Raw genomic sequence first — 21250 nt, 5'->3', positions numbered from 1 at the left:
GGGAGGGCACGGGGACGGTGCCGAGCTCCGGCCCGCGGGCGGCCGCCGGTTGGGGCTGCGCTCGCCGCACCGCCGGCGGCCCCGGGGCTCGCTGCGGTTCGGGGTTGTTGCGGCGAGGTTTCTTTTTAGCAGGTGTCGCGGATGTCAGTCGCTAAGCACCTCTGGAAGCGGCACGCGCGAGCGAGAGGAGCTTCTGCTGCTTTTCTTTCTTTCTTTCTTTCTTTTTTCCTTTTAATCTTTTCTGCACTGGGATGCAGCTGCTGGAACGCTTCATCTTGCTAAGTACCGGCGCTCCCGTTCGCCATTGCGAGGGGCTACCTGATGAGCCAAAATAAGGGTTTTCCTCGCGAAGGTGATTTCTTAACTAAAGGGTTAAAGCTCGGTGGATGAGTGAGTTAGCTTCTTGCTGGTGGCTGCCCCTTTCCTCCAGCTTCTCTGCACAGAAATTGGGAACTTTCCGAAGTTTGATGCTTCTGTTAAAGTAAACTTGCGTTCATAAACAAACCARGTTAGCAGAAGAAACCTCATTAATGAGAACTGTACAGCATTGGCTGCAAAAAGTTATTTGTTTTCTTGTYGGCTTTGCAGCCATTTCTTTAAAGCTGATTTCTTTAACCGTTGAATTTGTGGTACAATGAATTTTCTGGTTGCTGCTTTTTTGGTTTAACTGGGCTTGTCCTTAGAGGTTGAACTTCATTAAAAGTGCTTTTTTCTTGTTTTGTTCTCTGGACCTATAAAATAGATGTGGAAACCAATTAGCCTACTTTAAGCATAAAAATTTTAGGTTTTTATTGTCAGCAGGTGCAGAAGTCTATATGCACACCTAATATGTAGATAACTTTTGTCTTAAAACTTACGTGTAGCAGTTCTTCTTCCTGAAGCTGGAGAGGTATCTAGGGGAGGACAACATTACTGGTGGGAGATGAGAGGAAGAGATGAAGTAACTGTGGTTGCTCTGTGGGGTTTCTCTTTTTCAGTAAATATTCCTTTCGTATGTGTGAAAATAAACAGTATAAATGCGAGGGTATGAAAATGTAAATTCAAATGCTACTCAGCTATATAGTATAGAGATTTCAGAAAAGGTAAGGTGAATATGGGATTTCCATTCCACATGATGTTTGCATCATATACACATTATATGACCTTTTTAAGGTCATATGATAGTATGAACTCTGCCTTTGACTTCCTTAATTTGCTTCAGAATAAGCAGTTGAAGGCTCTGGGCTTGAATGCTTCAGTTTGGACTGTGTTTTTTTTTTTTTTTTTCTTTCCCTAGAATCATGGCTTCGTTTCACAGTGATTTTTCATAAATCTACAGAATTCAGAATTTTGTGGTGAATCAGCTGACTTTGTTTACATTTTTCCTATTAAGGCAAGTCTGTAATCTTATGTTTATACTTAAAAATCAAAAACTACTTTAGTAAATTACTAAGTTAATGTCAGCCTTTTAACACCGTAATTACGTAAGAAAATTCATATTCTGAAACTAGAAGTACTTTCAAAAGACTTGTCTTTCACAGTGGTAGTAATAGGCCAGCTTAGATGGACTTCAGTCAACTCTTTGCCCTTTCCTTTTGAAATATTTATAGAGTTCTCCTTACCGTTGCAAATATATAGTGATAGTGGGTGGAAAAGCTGTGATAAAGAAATTAATGCTAGATCTGCTTGTTTTCGCTACCCTCAACAGCATAATCATCTTTCAAATGTTCATTATCTTTTCTACAGAGTGTTCATTCTTTCTGTGCTATTGTAGTATCTGACAGCTTAAACCATGTCTTTGTGAATGCTTCAGTGCAGTGACATGATAACCTTTCCTTAGGGACTCAAAACATTCAACTTTTATCGGTAGTCCTAGGCAAAGTGTCTTTCTCAGATCCTATTCATCATTAAGTTTCAGAAATTGTGTTTATTAGTTTTATGTTTCCTTTGTGCAGAAAACACAATGTTTAAGCTGTTTTTGAGCATAAAAAAGACCTAGCAGTGCCTTGTTTTAAAACTGAGTTTCATTTCTAGTAGACTTTCTTGGATTCTGATGTCTTTAGCATGTCTTTTTGAATTGGTCCTTCAAGGACTTTCTGTATTGGCACCAGTTGCAAGGTGACTTAGTGAATTTGCTTCTCTAAGGCAAATGTTTTAGATCTTTAAAATCCAAGAATCTTATTTTGGAACAGCCAGAAGGAAGGCACATTCTTTGCTTGCTTTAAGACCTTGTTTTGGAGTAGGTACCTGTAGGAAAGAAATGTAAGACCTTGAGTTCATATGTCTGTTGGAAGATGATGGAAAATAGATGTATTAGATGTCCCTCATGTATTTTTTTTTAATATGAGATAGATGATGGATAATATAAGTTTGTTTGTGGTAAGTATGTTCAGTAGTTTTTGGATTTCTTTTTTTTCTTTTTTTTTTTACTTCATGTTTCTCACATGCTTGTTCTTTTTATGTTGAAGATAATGTTTGTTCATTTAAAAACAAGCAGGAGTTTGCAGTAGCGGAGGGAAAAGCTGAAGTTGCTCTGTATGTATAGCTGTATCCTTCTGTCAAGCTTTGTGAGAACCTTTCAAATAACAGTACACCTCTAGGCCATTGTAATTTGCTCTTTACTGTAGGATACATTAAGTTTTGATGGGTTTATGTGTAGTATAGAACATTCTGCTCTGTAAATAAACCTCTAAGAACAGTCAACCTTAGGCAATCTAGTTCTCATACTTTATAATCCAGCAGTTTTTCATCTTAATTTGGAACAGATTGCCAAATAACATTTTTCAAGGTGATGCACAGAAGCAATTTTTTCACTGAGTTGAAAGCTGTTTTAAAAATTAATTTAAGAAATGATAATGAGTTTTATGTTACTTATGACATCTGTGTTTACACATTTTATGGATGTGTACTGTATGTTGGACACAGATACAGTATTCCATAAACCACATTTTAAGGCAGATGAGCTTTCTGAGTTGCATGTGCTTGTCTGTATGAAATAAATAAATTCTCTCATAACATTTTCCCCTATGTCTGTTTACAGATTTTAGATACAGACAGCATCTTTATCTGCAGCTGTTAAAGAAGTGAGTCCATTCATTCTGAGTGGTAACATTAAGCTTTTTGGTCATAGTAAATTTATAAAATAACCTGATTTTGTTTTGAGGAAATGATGATAYTTGTGATTAAAAAGAATTTMATGAACTAGCACAACATTTAGGCTCATGTTTTTTAAACCTTCCTTCGATTCCTTTGCCTAACCTAAATAGGGAAAAGTGAAGTCGTGCAGCTAGTGAAAGTATACATTTTATTTACAATTTCTTTATGTAATCTAGCAAATAATGGACTGATGAGAGRAAGCACTGTTGAAGAGGTTTGAATCTTACATATCCTGAACTGTTAGGTAGAGGATGCCTACCATTTACTGACAACTTGGCAGAGGTTTAGGTGCCGGAGATAAGTGCCTGAATCCTGATGGATGTCTCCTGAGTTTTGTTACATTTAATGTTCTTTTTACAGTACAGCAGTTCCTGATAGGAGGTGTCTAGAGTATTTCATGTTTGCTGAAATCACGGTAATGTACAGTGGTATTGATTAATTCCAAATGTTATTTAATAAGAACTGAGGCTTATGATGATGTGTGTGTGTGTGTCTATAGATAGATAGATACATGCATTGGCCGTACTGGAACTGGAGAACATTTTTCCTCAACTCACATTTGTCCAGGCAAAAACAGTGTTCTAAAACTCCTGCTATGGGTAATGGAGCATCTGACTGTAGCAGCATTAGATTCAAAATAGAGAACATTGATTTTGATAAGACTTTGTGGAATAAACATTTTCTTGTGGTATCTTGGTTATCCGTAACTACTTCTGGAAAGAAAAGCAAGCTTAATAAACCAATTTAGGAACATAATCGATTTCAGCGTGGGCAGTGACTGTCTTTCTAGAATGGACTTTGTGTTTTAAAATAGCATTCTTGCAACCAGACTTCCCTCATTTACAACAGCCCTTCTAGAAATAAGTTCTAAGGTGCAGTGTGGAAAGACTGTAAATCCATTATCCATTGTTAATAAGTCAATTAAAAGGCAACATTATAACAGAAAAGGGCAGCTTTTCTGACTAGAAGCCAACATTTTGCTGTAATGGGGAATCTAAATCCGGTCCTTACTGAGGTGTTCTTAATATTTGTGTGAGGAATTCCCTTGCAGTAGAACAGCTAAAACCTTCTTGGACAGAAGAGATACTAGCTGCTAATGACTGGAATCCATCTCCTTGGCCTTGCAAGCTTTTTACTCTAAGGCATTTCGGTATCATTGTACTTGCTGTTGTCAAAGTCTTGATTGTGCCTTTCGTGGTTATTTAATGTTTTCTTCTGAATCTTGTTAAGCAATGCGTTKCTTAACTCTCCTTTCAGAATAATGCGCAACTGAGAGGTTCTCTATTGTTTTGCTAATTTTACTTGCCTTAAATTAAAGGAAATACCTTCTTCTGTGAAGAGCTTTTTCCTTTGAGTTTTCATGTCTCAAATGTTTCTTTACTTAGARATATTCTTTCTTTGTGACCTCCCAATTTTTTAGGCCTTTTTAAAGAATCAAACGTGCTACTTCAAGTTTTGCCTTAGCAAATGCACAGGCAAGGAACTATTTATGCCTGCTTTTGTGTGTTGTAATTGCATTGTTCTCTTTGCTGCTACATCTTTGTTAGACTATTGCTATTCTGCAAAAACAAAACGAACAAGGATGTGAACTTTGTATAGGAAAGCAGATGTTGTCCCCTATATACTGCAAGCAAATAGTAAAGTACCCTGGTTTCACAGTAAATGTTTAGAAACCTAGATAGTGGCTTGAAGTCAACTACTACTTACATTTTTGCCAACATTACTGATTTCTGTTTTCCCTCTCTTGTTGAGTGTTTGTGTTCTGAATTAATTTGAGTTACATACTTAACTGCTTCTGACCTTAGAAAAAAGGTGTAAACTAAGAGCTGCTGTAAAAGAATGTAGTCTGAACAATTTAATCAGCAGTGCTTTTTCTTTAAGATAAGTTGTTGATATGTACTCTATTGATTGATTAGGTTTATAGCATGTCTTTAACAGTGGTCTTACATCTGCATTATTGAAATTTGTTCATGAAATTCCTTCAGAACGAATGTCAAAATATGAATATAAAAACACATGTAAGCAAGAATTTAGCTAGTATTTTTAGCTTCTTCTTCTTCTTTTTTTTTTTTTTTTTTGGAAGATGAATATAAGATTGCAGAAAACTACATCCTGCATAGTTCTTTATGTTTTTTCCTGTGGAAGATGTTGGGCAACTGAATGTCATGAAGAATTAGTGGACATCTACTATCAGTCTAATATTACAAACTGTTGCAATTCAAAAAGCCTTGCTGACACCTGTTGACATAAGTCTGGGGTTATAGCTAAAATAATCCAATATGAACAGTTAAACACTGTAAGATTCTTCACTTTGAGATGAAAACTCTACTGCTGGAAATCTGGGTTCCTATGTATTACACGTTACAGAAATAGCTGCTCTGTTATCTACAAATAGAAGGTGGTATCATTTCCCTCAAAGAAGACTCTTTATTGTGTGGACTGCTGAAAAATTGGTGTCTTCCATTTGTTTAAAATTTGCTTATTTCCAGAGTTTTTAAATGAACAGATAAATACAAAAGCCCTTGTTAACTTCTTAGCTCACATCTAAGTTTTGGAGTGAATTTCCTCAAAAGTGAGGAGGAAATTAGATGATCTGCATCTTGGTCACAGATTTGTTCAGAAGGTACTTTGAGAATAAACTCAGGTTTTGCAAATAAATGGTTATAATATGTTGGATCTAAGCTCAGTGTGCCTAGCAGTGTGACTGAGAATATTTGATTTGGATATGGAGTTCTGTATTACAAATGATGAAGCCACAGTTACAATTCTTGTACTCTAAGTTGTAGTCACAAGCCCATACAATTGATTATACACTTAGTTTTTATAGGTTTAACTAATTCAACTGATCTGAGATACAGATTTGAAAATCCAATCACAGCTTTGATGGTCTGTTACAATTAATGTTTGGTCCAGTTGTGGCAACTGATCTTGAAACCTGTCTGGAGCACAGTGTTGTGGTACTGGACAGCTGTTGTGTAAATTATCCCTGTGATGTTCTAAAAGTGCTTTGAAATGAAAATCGAAGAAGTTTCTTCTCCTTTGTGGTATAATTTGCACAAGTGAAAATTTTTAGATGGTAAGAGAGTTTTCCTACAGGTTTGATGGAGCTTTGACTGTCTGCTTCAGTCCTCTTGTAGCCTCTTCAAGTTATCAGTGTTCTGTGCTCACCCTTACTGCTGTTGTTTCTTATCTTCCTCTTATTTGTCTTACTGGAAAGAAAAGCAGTCTTCCCGATAACTTCTCTTTCAGTGGAATTGCTTGCTGCTCTCATATAATTTGCTTTAGTTGTTTTCTGAATGCTGCAATTTGTTTTTCTAGATTGCCCTTCCCCCTAAGAACTTTCTCAATTCTGCTGTTGCTTGAGTTATGTTTTATCCTCGGCTGAGGTGTAGATACCGGTACAATAGATGGTCGACAACAAAGACAATATAGTTCTTCTTGTGGAAGGTAGTGTGTGGAAGTATGCCCAGTACAGGTTAAAGATTAACTTTTGTGATCTGTTTCTTCTCGTGATGTCAAGTGGTGGAGCAATGGTGGAGTATTTGAGAGTATTATCAAAAGGGGGCAAATGAGAAACAACTTTCACAATCTGTGGATTAAAGTGATTTCTCCCCTCAAGTGATCTTGGCCTATATCGTGCATAACTTTAGCACTATGCCCTCTCTAATCCTTATCCATAAAGGTATGGTATTGAGGCAGGYCACGTTGCACTGAAATAGCTAGGGCCTCTTTGCTGAGCAAAAGAGCTGCAGTTGAACCAAGTACTTCTCAAGATTTTAGAAATCTTTAAGCTGTAGGAATCCAGTGTGAAATTACTCATTTTGTGAGTTCAGTAATACAACAGTACTTTAATATCATATTCTATGTGCAGAGCTGACTTTTTTTTTCCAGTTAGGAGCAAATTTTAAGTTGTATCTTTCCATTCTGCGTGACTCCTCATCAATAAAATTAAGGTTTTGGGGAGAGGGGGAGCTGGTTGCATGTCTACCTAGATTTTTTCCTTTTTATTTGATTATAATTGCTTGTGTGACTTGATGATTTTTCCAACTGTTTCTAAAGATGAAAAATCTGATATGTATCCATTAGGAGCTATTTAAAGTTGGTCTTTATTTCTCATGCTGCACTGAAAGCTTCAAGATTAGATCTTTTGGACTTGAGAAATCTCGCTTTCAAAATTAGCTTCCTGACTTTAACTTATGGCAGTGTGCAAGCATTTGACTTTTAGTCACATACTGTTTTATAGACTAATTGTTTGAGAGTAATTGAAATATTTAAAGGTTTTTTTTGAGTTTCTGCCTCAAATTTCTGTGTATTTATCTGTGTGGGTTTTTTTCCTTTCCAACATGAATCAGCAGTCTGTAGAACTGTCATTTTTCTATTTTAAAATCTTTTCTTTCTTAAAAGTGGCTTTAGAGATATATGTTAGAGGGCTTGTGCATCTCTGCCTATTAAAGAATATGTAAGAGGTATGCTGGTTTTAATTTTGTGCTGCTGAAATAGGCTGTTCAAATTTTAGAACTTCTAATCAGATGATAGGAAATTACTGTTCAGGTGGCAGCAGCTTGAATCATAGTACTGGGGTTTGATCAAGGAGCTACTTATCCCACCCTCCAGTATTATTCCCAAGAGGCTGATTTTTAATTTAATTTTATTTTATATATCTATTGTTTTCCCCTTCTTTCTTTCCATCTATTTCATAGTTTCTGTTCAAGCTCCTTTTTCTTTTGAGATGATAGTTTATGTCCAGTCAGCATAATCCTTGAAATAGTGTTTTGGGTTTTTTTTTGTTTCAAGAAATATTTTCTTGCTTTTGCAGTCTCATCAGCTGTTGTCACATGGGATAAGATAATAAATCTTGTGTCAGCTGAGATTTCCAAGTAGGTGTATCTGTTCTTGCTAATTTCTAAGAGGTTTAATACTAAATTTATGCTGTTGYCTACAGAGATTCAGCTGGAGATTCATGAACTCAAATTCAGTTACAAGGGAGGATTTGGTATAGCCAAATATGCCAATTCTTTTTTTCTTCAAAAGAAAAAAAAATCAAAACCCTTCCCTTCTCCAGGACCAGTCAAGGAATTGGGAGGGGAGTGAATTCCTTTTCCATTGATGCATTGCTCCCTCCTACCAGACATATCATTGCATGTAACATACGGATCTTCCTCTGCAGTAAAATACTCAGAACACAGTTTGGATATGTTTGGTGTTTAAGATTAATGTTGATGGCTGACAACAGGAGATCTGGGGAATTTGGATGTAAACGCTGGCTGCTTTGGTAGTTACAAGAAAGAAACTCTAGCATTGGGCTTAGTGGATTGAAAATCCAGAAGTGTGGAAGGCAAAGAGGTTGGAATAAGCTCAACAAGAACTCAGAGGCAGACTCCACAGTCATCGCGGAAAGGAGCTTTACATTCATGCATAACGTGTACCAGCAGCAACTGAACTGCGGTGTGAGAGGGAACGTGCCCTGCGAGATGAGGCCTCCAAGGCAGAAAGTAAAACTCGCCTCTCAACTACTTTGTTAAACAGTTGGTTCTGAGTTAGCCTGTGAAGCGAGTCAGTCATAGGTATGTTACAGACACCTTAAAGATAACAAACTTTTCTGGAGGATACCAACAGTTGTTTGGCAGAAGAAAATTTGCCAGCTGCTCAAGTGCTGTGGCGTGTTTGCCTGCAAAGAACTGCAGTGCTTCGTTTCTTGCTGTTACACCCTTCATGTGGGATGCTGCTCAGGTGTTTATACAAAATAGTTTGTCAAAGGCTTTGGAACTGCTAGGGAACTTTTTTTTAAAAAAAATATATATATATATATATATATATAATATATATATATATATATATATATAATATTTGTTTTCAGAATCAGTATTCCAAAGTGTGCACTTATTCTAGCGAATAGAAATTCAAATACTTGCTAATAAGTTTAGGTATTTTCCTCTCTTTTTTCTTCTGTAGGTAAGATTAATTATGTTGTTACGATTTGTGTCAAGTGAAATGGAAAGAGCTGTGTTGCAATTCTCTTTTTAAGAAAGAGCTGCAAGGTGGAAGTACAAGCTGGTTAAGTGATATGTACAATTAGGAATATATAAACTGTAGTATTTATTGCTGCATTTATTAAATGCAATATTGAAAAAAATCAAAACCATTTTTTATGGAAATAAAATTTGTACCTTGACTGTTACTATAATAATTTGGAATGCTAAAATGGAGTCAGTCATCTCTGTTTCTGTCTAGCCATGAGAATACTTTGTGTATGTGATTTAATAACTTGTGCTTAAGTATTTTACGTATAATTTCGCTCCATTCTGCTTTTGAAGATAAGTTTTGGTGGAGAAGTTTGTTCTGCGCTGGGGTCTAATGGTGCTCATAACAGCATTTTCCAGCTGGTGGTTTGTAAGATAAATCAGGCGGGCAACAGCAGCTGTGGAGATGGTGCACATTGGCTCAGATAGGAGTTATGTGCGATCTCATAGAAGCCCAAGAATTGGAAAAAAGTGATTTAAGCAGTAGGACAGCAGATCGAAGGTAGCAATGATGGCAGCACTTCCTTCCTCCTATCCTTCACTGCTTCAAAGCTAGAGAAGCATCTCTAGAAGTCTTGGGGCTACTGTTGGAAGGTGACTTAAGTACTTGACTTTCTTAAGGTGTAGACCATCAAATGGCGTAAATTCTATTTCCTATTATCTGAGCACACAAATAACTGGGATAAGATGGTCCAGCCTATTTTATGAATCAGTGGTGACAGCAAATGGAGAACTACTGGATTAAAACTGTTGTTGTATAGAGGTTAAGACATGTTTTGATTTCTTCTGGCCTTTCAGCATGGTCTTCTGAGTGTATGATCATGCAGTAGTTCACAGGAGACTGTTCCTGGTAGATTCTTTGCAACTCTTAAAATAGAAGAATTGATTTGAAAAAGGGTTTGAGGAGTTCTTGTCATCACTTTTGTCATCTCCTGTTTCTCTGTTTCTTTCCACTCTTTTCTGCCTTACCTGTGCTATATCCAGTGAAAGCTGCTTCTGAAAATTAGTTGTCATATGGTTCAGCTGAGCCTGTGATGGTATTTTGCCAGTCTTCTAATCTAAACTTCAGCTGATTTCTTTGTGGAGAAAGATCACAGTCTGTGTCAAAGTGTTAAGAATTACGGTAAAGATTCTGCATATGTTTTACATAATGGTATCATAGGTTCCTTTCTCATATCTGATGTTGACACTAACCTCTCTAAACACATTTCTGAAGTAAAATTTGAATCTTTTAAAAGGTTAAATAGTTTGGCCCAACTAATTTATTTGCAAATGACGGCATTTATTTGCAGGATATACAGTTCTAAAATTCTAATGTACTTTTTTTCCTTTTATAGATATGTATTAGCTTCAAAGTGGAACTAACAATGGAACCAGATATTATTCGAATGTACTCCTCATCCCCTCCACCACTAGACAATGGAGCTGATGATGACGATGAAGATGAATTTGGAGAATTTGGAGGATTTTCTGGTGTAAGTCCTGCTGGTGTAGCTTTTGCTGATTTTGATACACCAGACTACAGCAATTCAAAGGAGGAGTTTATACCCACAAATCATTTTATCCCACTTCATGACTATTCTGACAATGTAGCTAGCATTGCAACTTTCACCTCTGTGAAAAATGTTAAAGACTGTATCTCAGAACTTCCTAGTCTTACTAAAGAACTTTCTGATATGTCAGCTACTACTACCAGCAAAGAAAAATCTAAGTTTAGAACTTCAGGTACTGCTTTTAATATAAGTTTAGAAGATGTAAATGAACGAGAGGAACAAAGAGAGAGCATTGGGAAATTGGAGGTTTTTTCTTCTGATGTGGTTAGAACTGATACAGCAGTTGAGAGCCAGGAGGAGCAAATAGATGCTTGTAATGGTGAGAAACTTCCATGTCTAGAGATTCTAACAAATGGATTTGCAGCATTGGACCCTGCAAATCCTCAGGGAACAGAAGATCTAGACAGCATCAGTGATTTAAAGGGACTAAAGACTGTTAGCACCTGTAGTACTGAGCTAAATTTGAACTTGATACCTAGCTCAGGTGAAGACTTTGCAGATTTTGCTACATTCTCAAACAGAAAAACAATCCACTTGGAAGAAACAGGGCTTACAATATGCAGTGTTAATGAAAGAGACTCTCTAAACATTCAGGAAAACAGCATAATAAACAGAGTATCTGAAAGAACTAAAAGAATGGGATTCACTTCTAATAGGAACTACAAAAAAGAGGAAGATATTTGCACTTCAGAAATGAGTTCTGAGCAGGGTCCCACAGCACTAGAAGATAATGAATTCACAATTTCTAGTATGCCTCAAGCAACTGGAAGTTCAATATGCACTACTGAAAATGGGGAAAACAATGAAAGGAGAAAACAATGTGACATACAGAATGGCAAAGATTTTTCTAGGCATGATGATTTTTCTGAAACAGAGGACATCAAAGTTGATAAGTTTGAAAACCTAAGCAATGATCTTGCAGGAGAAAACTTGAGTGATTCTGAAGATACTAAGAATCGTGGAAGTAGTATTGAACTTGCAGCTTCCCTTGATACAAATGATGATTTTGGTGATTTTGGCTCAGTTAGTGCGTCTCCCACTTTTAATAATGCTCAAGAATCAATAAATGTTTTGGCTTTACAAGGAACTTCTGAACAACCTGTGCATGTTAGTGAAACTACTGATGATTTTGGTGACTTCAGGGACACTAGTACTGTTTGTCAGCAGCCAGTAAAGTTAGATCAAGCTGAATTAAATCAGTCTGCTGACACTTCAGAATGTGATGCTACCAGTAAAATTTCTTGCTTAGACTTCCAGCATGCTACTAACGGTAACAATAGTGAGTTTGGAGACTTTGATTCAGTGCCAAAACCTCAAGATGGGAGTGTTACTTTTCAGGACTCTGACGACTTTGCAGACTTTAGTTCAGCAGGCTGTAACCAGGCTACCGACTGGAATGCTTTTGAAGATGAACAAAAAGACAGCTGTTCCTGGGCTGCCTTTGGAGATGAGCAAGCTGGTGAATCTCATCACAGAAAAGAGACGTGGCAGTCGCACAGGGCAGGTGCGTCAGCGAGAATTGATGGTCCAGTATTCCACAAGACTGACAGTTTTGCTTTAGCATCTTCCGAAGGAACTAGCAGTAGGCAATCTCAAGAGCCAGCGCCTTCAGTACAGGTAAAGTTTTTTTTTGGTTCTGTTTATTCAGTATTGTTCTGCTCCTGTGCATATAGCTTTTCCTGGTTCCTGCTCTTGTGTACAAAGAATGTCTGTGTAGTTTGTTTGTCTTGAGGGAGAGATTTATTTTGTGGGTGAGATGGGCAGGTGTGAAATAGTATGCAGTATTTGCATCTTTTGCACTGTTATTTCCTGCAGAAAAGTGGGCAGGTATGCTGGGACTTGTGTGCTTCTGTTTTGACAGTTATAGGTGCTTCTTTAGATGAAATAATTGAAGGACTCAGCCATCATTAAGCATTTCAGAGTGTGTGATATTTCTTTCTTTGCTTCATAGTTTACTTGCTGCTTTGGCTGTAACTTCATATAAATTCTTTGTGATCTGATGTTGCCTTTTTATAAAATAATAGTTTGATTGGAAGCAGGCATTATTGATTCCATATTTATTTATAAAAAATATATGTATATGATATATAAAAACAAAATAAACTGCTTCCTTATAGCTGCTGCTGTATCTAAACTAGAATTTGAGGCAGGGTAAAGTAGACAGGATAATTTCTTTCCTCCATACCCTTAGTTTTATGCCTTATTTGCTAAAGTGCACAACGGTTCCTAATTAACTGACTAGCTCTTTGCCAGTCGTCTTCAAGATGTGTGCCTGTTTTCTTATTTGTGTATGTAAAAAATATACACGTGGATAGATACTTGCACATGTGCATGTGCATATAAGTACATATATGCATGTGTATATATATACACACACATTTGTATATGTATTTAATATTACACTTTCAAAATTCAGAACAGAAATTTGAAGGGAATTTTAAACTCAATACTTTGTAATCATATCATCCCAGATGAGTAGTTCAGAGGACGCTCTGTCTTTCTGAAACGTGTAGTGGCACCAGCAGTAAAGGGTGCTAATGTGTATCTAAAAGATACAGGTTTCTCCTGGCAACGAAAGAAAATGAGATAAGTCCCTTCTTATCAAGACCTTGTCTAGACTTGGAGACAGCCCTGCCTCATTCAGCTTGCTCTCAGTGACAGATGAAACGCCTGTTCGGAAGAAGGTTGCGGGAGCTGGGAGTTTGCAGGCACCGGCAGATGGAACGGAGCTTTTCCGACTTAGCATCGGCTTTTGTCACCTTAAAAGGTGTGAGCTTGAGCTCCTGATATTTCCTGCTTGCTGTCTTGTTTGGTGGCTGAAACACCAAACTTCAACAGTGCTTCACAAGACCCCAAAAAGGCATTTGTCTTGCAAGTGAACCTGCAGATGGATTTTTGTGCCTATGTGAAACCTTGCTTATTTGCAGGGATCACCTGAATGCGTGGTTTCATTTTCAAGATGAAAGCACAAACTTAATATTGTTACCTCCTTGGTTACTTGTTTGTGGGAGAGGAGAGTACCTGGGTCATTGATGCAACTAAGCTATATAGTTCCTGTTTCCACTTGAAAAAGACTACTGAATTTGAAAAAATTGGGGGGTATTGGGGGGGTGGGGGTGTCAGGAAGAGGTTGGTATGTATTCCAGTAGATCGTACTGGTAGGGAAAGACTGAATGTTCTAAAGATCTATTTTTACTTAGAAATTTCCAATATTTTTGTATCAGTCATAAATTTCAATTGAAAACCTCCTGAATTTAGGTGCTTATAAAAGCAGAACCTTCAGAGGTTCTGTAATCTTTTTTTTTTCCAAGTCTACTTTAACAAAAGATAAGCCAAATTACGATGAAAGATCATCAGTGATTTCTCATGAAGTCATACAGTGGTTTGGTTAGATTGTAAAATCAGTTTTAAGACTTCAATATTTCTTAATTCCTTCTACTAATACTACCATCAGTTGAGATTGTTCAGGTATAAAGCTATGTTCTGCCTCTTCTGCTGGCAAGGAAGCACAGCTCAGAATGTCTTACTCAAATTAGCCATAGAGGAAGTGTAGCTGGGTAAGTCTTCTCTGTTGCAATAGTTTACTTAGCCTTGCAACAGTTAGTAGCAACTAACTTTTTTTTTTAATTATCCCCTAGAACAGTAGATAACACGTTTTCAAAACTTTTTGCACTCAGGAAGTACTTAAAGTTTTGGAGGGGTCTGTTGTAATCTTTTTACACACTTTTAAAAAACAACTTCATTTTAATCTTAAAGTAGTAATTCTGTGTTTACTGCATAGAGCCATAGTTTAGTAAATAGCAGTTACAAACACCGTCTATCTTGTATTTTCTACATGTTGATGTAAGTTGAGTCAGCATCAGCCAAGAAATAGTCTTAGTACTTTGCATGCAAATTTCTAGGAAAATTAAACTCAAATTTTGATCAGTTTTATTGCTTTCACTTAAGAGAATGTCATTGAGGTAGAAACTTGAAGCACAGCGTTTTAAAGTGTTTGCTGATCTTTTATTTCCCATACATCAAAGTGAAGATCTGGAGCTATATGAGGCAAAAGCAGGTATCTCTGCAGGCAAAATGAAGCTAGAGAGAGGTAAGCGAACAAAAAGTCTTTATTACCCTGGCCAGAGAGGGGTAAGGAGCAGTAGATCACTTTCTTTAATGTATAACAGCTTGGGGTTACTGCTAGAAATGCTGAGAAGCACTTGCTATAGCAGCTCAAAGGGAGCAGGGCATGCAAGAGAGGACTACAGCATGTATTAGACACTTGAGATGTGAAAATTGAGACCTCCGCACAGGCTAAAGGTGAACTGGCACAGTTTACAAGGTACAGTGTACACTTGGTCTGTACTGCTGAAGCTAGAGAAGTCATTCTAATGTGGTGGTATAATCATTTTGAAAGAATGGTATATAAACAAAATGACTCGATTTGTACTTCTTTACTTTTCAATAATGTTTTTTGTACAAATACTGCTTTTGTACACTTAGCCAGCAGCATTCCTGTTTAAATGTAGAAATGATGTATGCAGCAATTTTCATCCTTCGGAATGCAGCATGAAAGGAAGGTTATTTACCAGTAGCTCGAGTTCCTTTGCCAATATGGGCTTTTTATATTTTCTTTTGTGTTTTCTTAGTCCACCTATTTTGTTGTGAAGGAGGCAGCAAAGTTCTGTGCTTTCTGAATGTGGTCCTCGTCATGAGGAGTATGTTAAGCAAACTATTCTAAAGATTCCGAAATTGGCATAATGCTTAATTTAAATTTAGACTTCACTTGAGAATTTGTATTTGACTAATCATTCCAGTTTTACATATAAAATGTGGAAAATAAAAGGGGAAAATAAGGTTCTTGTGGCTTTTTTTTTTTCCTTATGCAGCAACATCCAACAGCAAAAGGTTCATTGCATATTTTCACCTTTGCCTTTGGTCTTAAAGACTCTCAGAATGCTGCTTGTGGTTTGAAGTGTAGAATTTGTAACATGCTGACCTTCGCTGTACGGTACAGGCTATTATTTGAACCCATATTAATCCTATTGTATACTTCAATCGTTTAACATCTAGCTGAAAATATGTAATTTGTTTCATTATAGCTGTATATTTGCATTTGATACAGATGTGTCTTTGTGTTCACTAAAACTACTTTAGGATCTAGTGGTGCATGAATTGGTTGCTCTAATAGGTCTTAGGTGAACCCGCATTGCGCCATATGCAACAATCCCATTTATATGATCTACCTGGTCACACTAGTGATCTGAACACACTAGTTAGTTATGTTTCTACGATATACAAGGCTCACAGAAAAGCTTTCTTCCATGAGGTAGGGTTGAACATTCCTTAGCAGCGAGGAGAAAGTTATTCTGCCTTACAGTACATTAACAGTGAATTAATATTAGCTAATACTATAATACAGGGCTTAGCAAAGCACCTGAGCAGTTTTTACCTATGTTAACCATGTGGGTGGGTAAATACCGCTGTGCCTCACTATATTCAAGGAGTATAAGAGGGAAGTATTTAGAGAGGCAGACAAAATGAACATTGGTTTGGTTGGAAGGCCAAAACTCTCATCTGATTCAGCTGAGAGTTGACAAATCCTGGAAAGGGAGGAATGGAAAGCTGGAAGTTCCTTGAAGTGGATTTTAAAATCCTCCTTTCATCAGAGAGCCTCTAGCTCTTCAGATTATGTGTACGGTGTGGCTGATGTACACTTAATAAGCCACAAGTAAGCAGCAAGCCAAGGGGAAACGAAACAAAAAAACAGGGAATCACTGTCGTGCAGAGAGTACTTTCTGCCTTGTGCAATGAATGAAGTGTCATCCTCTTGGAAAAAAGTAATTATGACCGTAAAGACTTCAGCCTCCCTGTTCACTGAGATAAGTTAAGATAGTGTTGGCCAAATTAAGTTCAGACAGTTGGATAACAGCTTGCAGTGTAAATATATTTGTCTAGAAGGGGTCTTGTTGAAGTTCATAGGACAGTTCTTGAGTACGTGCAGCTGTAGAACTGACAGAGCAGACTGTTAAAAGTAGCCCATGAAATTGCTGCATTTCAGAACAGGCTAGCTAAGGAGGTCTTGCATAAGAAGATAGTATAAGGGTGGCTTTTTCTGTGGTTGCACTAGCATTTCTGTCTACCTACAGCAGAATCTTATTTTCTAGCTTGTTGATGCAAGTTTTGTCTACTTCCTTTCTACTTCCTCGCAGAGCCCAACCGAGAAATTCCTGCAGCAGCACTAGACGCTAAGGTGACATGCTGAGAAGGGTAATAAGCTTTGGCTAGGTCAGGGCCTGTTAAACTGCAGTTTGACAGAACAAGATTTGATACCTTCTTTAGTTGAGGGAAAATGGATGTGTGAGCCTTTCAGGAAAAAGGGAGACAGCTCCACATTCCTACACTTAGCTTTCCTGTGCGTTATTATTGTCGATCAAGCAGCAGAAGAGCAGGGAAGTCCTGTTCACTGCTAACACTGTTAGTCCTGCTAACACTTTCAGAATGAGTTTACTCTGTTTCTCATTGCTTGCAGTGAGATCTTTTTTAGCTTTTGTGGCATCATGTTTGATGGTCTAACTAAATAGCATTCTCTGGCCGACATATAAATCTCAGTTTAGGGCCAGTGTTTCCATTATAAATTATCTGCAATAATAAAAATGAAACAGTTTGCTTTTCTGCTTCTAAGAATCTTTGTGGCACTGCCTTAGCTGCTTTTCTTCAGGGGGCAGAGGGGGAAGAAAAACTGTCCCATTTGGATCATGAACGTTAAACTTTTTTGTTCTTTGTAAGCTTTGCTTCGTCTCTTTACTCAGGGTTTTTCTGCCTGCAGCTCTTCCATGGCTTGTATGAAGATGCTCTGTTTACCCAGCAGAGCCTGCACACTAGAGAAATAAATAAATTGTTGCTATGTGGAAGGCACAGTGATTCTTGGTCTAAGGAACCCCTAGACCTCTCCAAAGGAAAATTCTGCCCCTGCTTAACTGAGTGTGTGGTTTGTTTGTTTATACGCATTTAACTGTTCAGCTTTGTTCCTTGATAGCCTGAGCCCCATAGCTATGGAGACCCTCTGAAGCTGTGCTCATCTTGGTGAGTTTCAGTCACTTAAATCAGCTTCTCAGCTTAGCTATATTCATGGTAAGGTCAAAAAAAAAAAAAAAAAAAGTGGTGGTGGGGAGAGTAAAGGTACAGAGGCAAACATGTTCATAAAAATATGTCTCAGTTGTTGTTATAAAACTGAGCATAAGGCATTTCTCATTTCTCTATTTTGTTAAAATGGGCATAAAATACCTGTGTTAGGCACTCTTGTAGAGCAGTGAGTGAATGATATAAGTAATTAAAATTTTCACTTTCTTTTCTTGGCTTCTGGCCCCTGCTCTTTGTTCTGCCATCTGTTGAGAGCCTTCGCTTAACTTCTGAATTCTAACTTGCTGATCATGTCCATACAGACTTTCTCCCTCCCTCTCCTAAATTATACATTTAACATCTTATTTCCTTCTTATGCTCACTCTGTTTCCTTTCTTTTGTTCTTCTGTCAGCTAAGACGTGAATATCTTAAGTGATCTCCATAATTTAACGTAACTTACATCCTGCTCGTATTTATTCTTAAGGCTCTCTGTTGCTAGATTTTACTCAGTCACACCAGCCGATCCTCTGCCCGTCCCAGTTCTGTGTCTGCTGGGCTCAGACAGCGCAGAGCTTGAAGGCTGCTGCCTCCAGGGCCCCTCGCACCATGCAGCAGGGAAGAGGAGGGCTCGAGTGGGAGAAAYGGACCGAGAAACAAGGCTGTCCCTGCCCGTGGGAAGTGGGGCAGGAGGGAGGGACAAAGTGCCGCTCCGCTCTTTACCTTCCAGCACGAGGAGAGTTTCGCTGGATTAACTTCTGTGTCCGCTCCGCAGCTGAGGCAGTGAGGAGCGTGGRGAGAAGTGGGGAGAAAGAGAGCCTTTCCCCTGCGCCCAGCGTTCCCCGCAACCGCACTCAGGGTGCGTTACAGTAATCGCGCTACGAAGGCTTCAAGTGATCTCGGCTGTCACCATAGCATAGCCCAAACATACCGTTTTTATAGCAAGCTTTAATATCTGTCCTTTTCCAAACTCTGAAGACAGAGAGTGAGCTGTCGCTGTTGAGTTCCCGCCAAGATGGCTGGAAGGATTGATCTAGTGCGCCACACTGTCAGTGAAAATCTATGGTGTTGAAGGCGTCTRTTGGTTATGTAGCCTTCTGATAAAGAGTAAGGGGTTTACAAGTTGTGTAAACTGGCTGTGTGGGATTTTTAGCTCTGAGGACTGGACGTCTCTCCCCTCTCATCCTATTTATACAGCCAAAGAGATAGAATTTAGTCCTGGGCTTGTAATTCTCCTTTGATATTTTGATTATTTCAGATGGTGATTACCACAATATGTTAACTGTTTATCAGAAACTTTTTGCGGTTCCAGAAACTGAGTCTCTGAATTTATCCCTGTTTGGAGCATCATAGCTAATTTTTAGAGTGGCAGCTGTGGGCTTTGTTCACATCTTCAGTAAGTGCCTTGAATTACTCGTCTCAAATTGCAGTGCAGATCACTTGGTTATCAAATACTTTTACTGCCATGAAAAGTTGAGAAAAGTGGGGGGGAGGTTAAGCACAGTTGTCACTAAACCCAGGAAGAAAGGTTTTTCACAGTGGAGAAGGCATATTTCCTAATACGTCTTGGGGGGGAAAGGGGGTTGGAAATTTCCCCACAGTAACTTACATATGAGTGAATTTTTTCTCCCAAAAGACATGGCACTAGTGTGTGTGTAATAGAATTAGTATTTGCTGATGGTCTGAACGGTATATTCATATTTGTAGAAGATGAACTACTTTTACATATTTTAAACTTTTAGTTTTGGTAATGCCCTTTTTACCCAGGAGCTGTCAGGGCAGTATCTCATTACCAATTAGATGAACCAGTTCAGCTGCTTCCTTCAGAGAAATTACCACTGCCTGAGGGAGATGTCTGTGCACTCATCCCTATGTCCATTTGTACATATTGAATTCTTCCTATCTGCTGTAGAAACCATTCTTCTTTCTAACGTGTATAAATAAAGCCAAGCACTCCTGGAAATTAGAAAAGATATAAAAAGAAGTGTAAAGATTGCTTTAATTAAACTGTTCCTGAAATTTTGAATTTTGATACACAATTTTCTCTCTCCCTCTCTCCTCTCCCCCCCTTTTTTTTAAAGCACAAATTTGAATTTGAGTGCTGACAGATGCTCCTTKACTCCTTGAGACTTTCCCTTAACTCATTTATTACCTAGGTAAGCTAGATTTCTAGCAAGCTGTTTCAAAGTCGCCAGCACATTCTCAGATGTTGGTCTAGTTGAAGAAACCCGATGCCTTGCTATTGTCATGATACATTACCTTTCGTCTGCGTTTTCCTCTTCGCTGGGGATATGCATTTCTGCTGTATTACAGAAATGAAGTAAGCTTTGCCCATTCATATAGTATAATGGCAACTGATGCATTGTAGGCAGCATTGGGATTTAAAATTGAAATAGAACATGCTTTTTACAAGTTTAAAAAGAAAAATTCTGGAATATTGTGTAGTTTTACTTCTAAAAATTAGTATCTCAGTTTTGGTCAACAAAAAGCAGTCTATAAGTAATGTGAGTCTTGCTTTGTGGCCAAAATAATTGGGCTTAGAACATGATTAAATGTAAAAGGATAGTGATACACTGTAAAATGTGAGTCATTAAAGTACAGTCAGAGAATATCAGAGACCTAATGATGAGGAAAAGAAAAAATGCTAGTCACGTGCGCCAGGTCCTTTGATAATATAATAATTATGGGATTTTGAGGCAATGCTTTACAAACACCTAATGACTGAGGTTGGTGGCTGCCCCTGCGTGGCCGGCCTTCCATTCACAGATAGGAAAACTGAAGAGCTGATGTTTTAAGCAAGCTAATTTTGCTGCTCTGTGCAGTTTGCAGCTGAATAGGGAGAACAGAGGCAGCAGACTTGGCTGGTGATTCCTGACTCATCAGCCTGCGGCCCGGGGCTCCGAGTCGGGGTCCCCTGCCAGCGGGTTGCGTGCCCCTGCGTCAGGCTTCCCGGGCTGCCCTCGCTCGTGGGCATGCTCCGTGCCTGCCTTAGCTGAGACGAGCAGAAAGGCAAGTTTTCAAATAAAAACTAAAATGAGAAGCATTGTATGTAGCTCTTACGGCAGTGATAAAGGTACTCGGTGTGCCTGACCGCTTGTTCCGACTGTTATCAGTCGGTCTAATTGAAATACGTAGCTTCCTCCCGCAGGCCGTCAGTCTGCGGCGAGGCGCTAGGGCTGGCCRCTGCAGCGTTTCTCCCCGCCCCGGCTGGGAGGGCTCGCTCGTGCCCGGCTGCCGAAGGCCTTTCCAGCCGCCCTTCTGGGCCTGGCAGCTGCTCCAGGCTGCRGCCGGCACCTTTCTTGCCTCTGGCCCAGCTGTGCGGCTGCCGGAGGAGCTGCTTGTTGCGCTCCCTGGGGTTCCCTTGCAGCTCTCCTCAACTGGGGCAGGTTTTGCCCCAGCGTGGATTCTGCAGTGATACCRATTCCCAGCTTCTCCCAACT

The 21250-nt window shown here is 38.6% G+C and overlaps 1 protein-coding gene across 8 annotated transcripts in view; it reads left to right on the top strand.

Annotated features, from left to right (window-relative positions):
* Positions 1-10496: 10496 nt before the first annotated feature.
* The window catches only part of AFTPH (aftiphilin), a 37559-nt gene continuing 26805 nt past the window's right edge, over positions 10497-21250 (top strand). For all 8 annotated transcript variants that reach the window (XR_014896148.1, XR_014896147.1, XR_014896149.1 and 5 more), the window contains exon 1: positions 10497-12325. Coding sequence is in view for 5 of the 8 variants with exons in the window: in XM_085307267.1 (XP_085163393.1) it covers positions 10523-12325 (1803 nt within the window). In the remaining 3 variants the exon portion in view is untranslated. The remainder of the gene's footprint in view (positions 12326-21250) is intronic.

Source organism: Rhea americana, unplaced genomic scaffold (assembly GCF_003343005.1).
Source record: "Rhea americana isolate MKP2758 unplaced genomic scaffold, rheAme1 scaffold_256, whole genome shotgun sequence".
Lineage (NCBI taxonomy): Eukaryota > Metazoa > Chordata > Aves > Rheiformes > Rheidae > Rhea > Rhea americana.
Note: the sequence above shows the minus strand (reverse complement) of the source record. Positions and strands in the feature narration are given on the sequence as shown.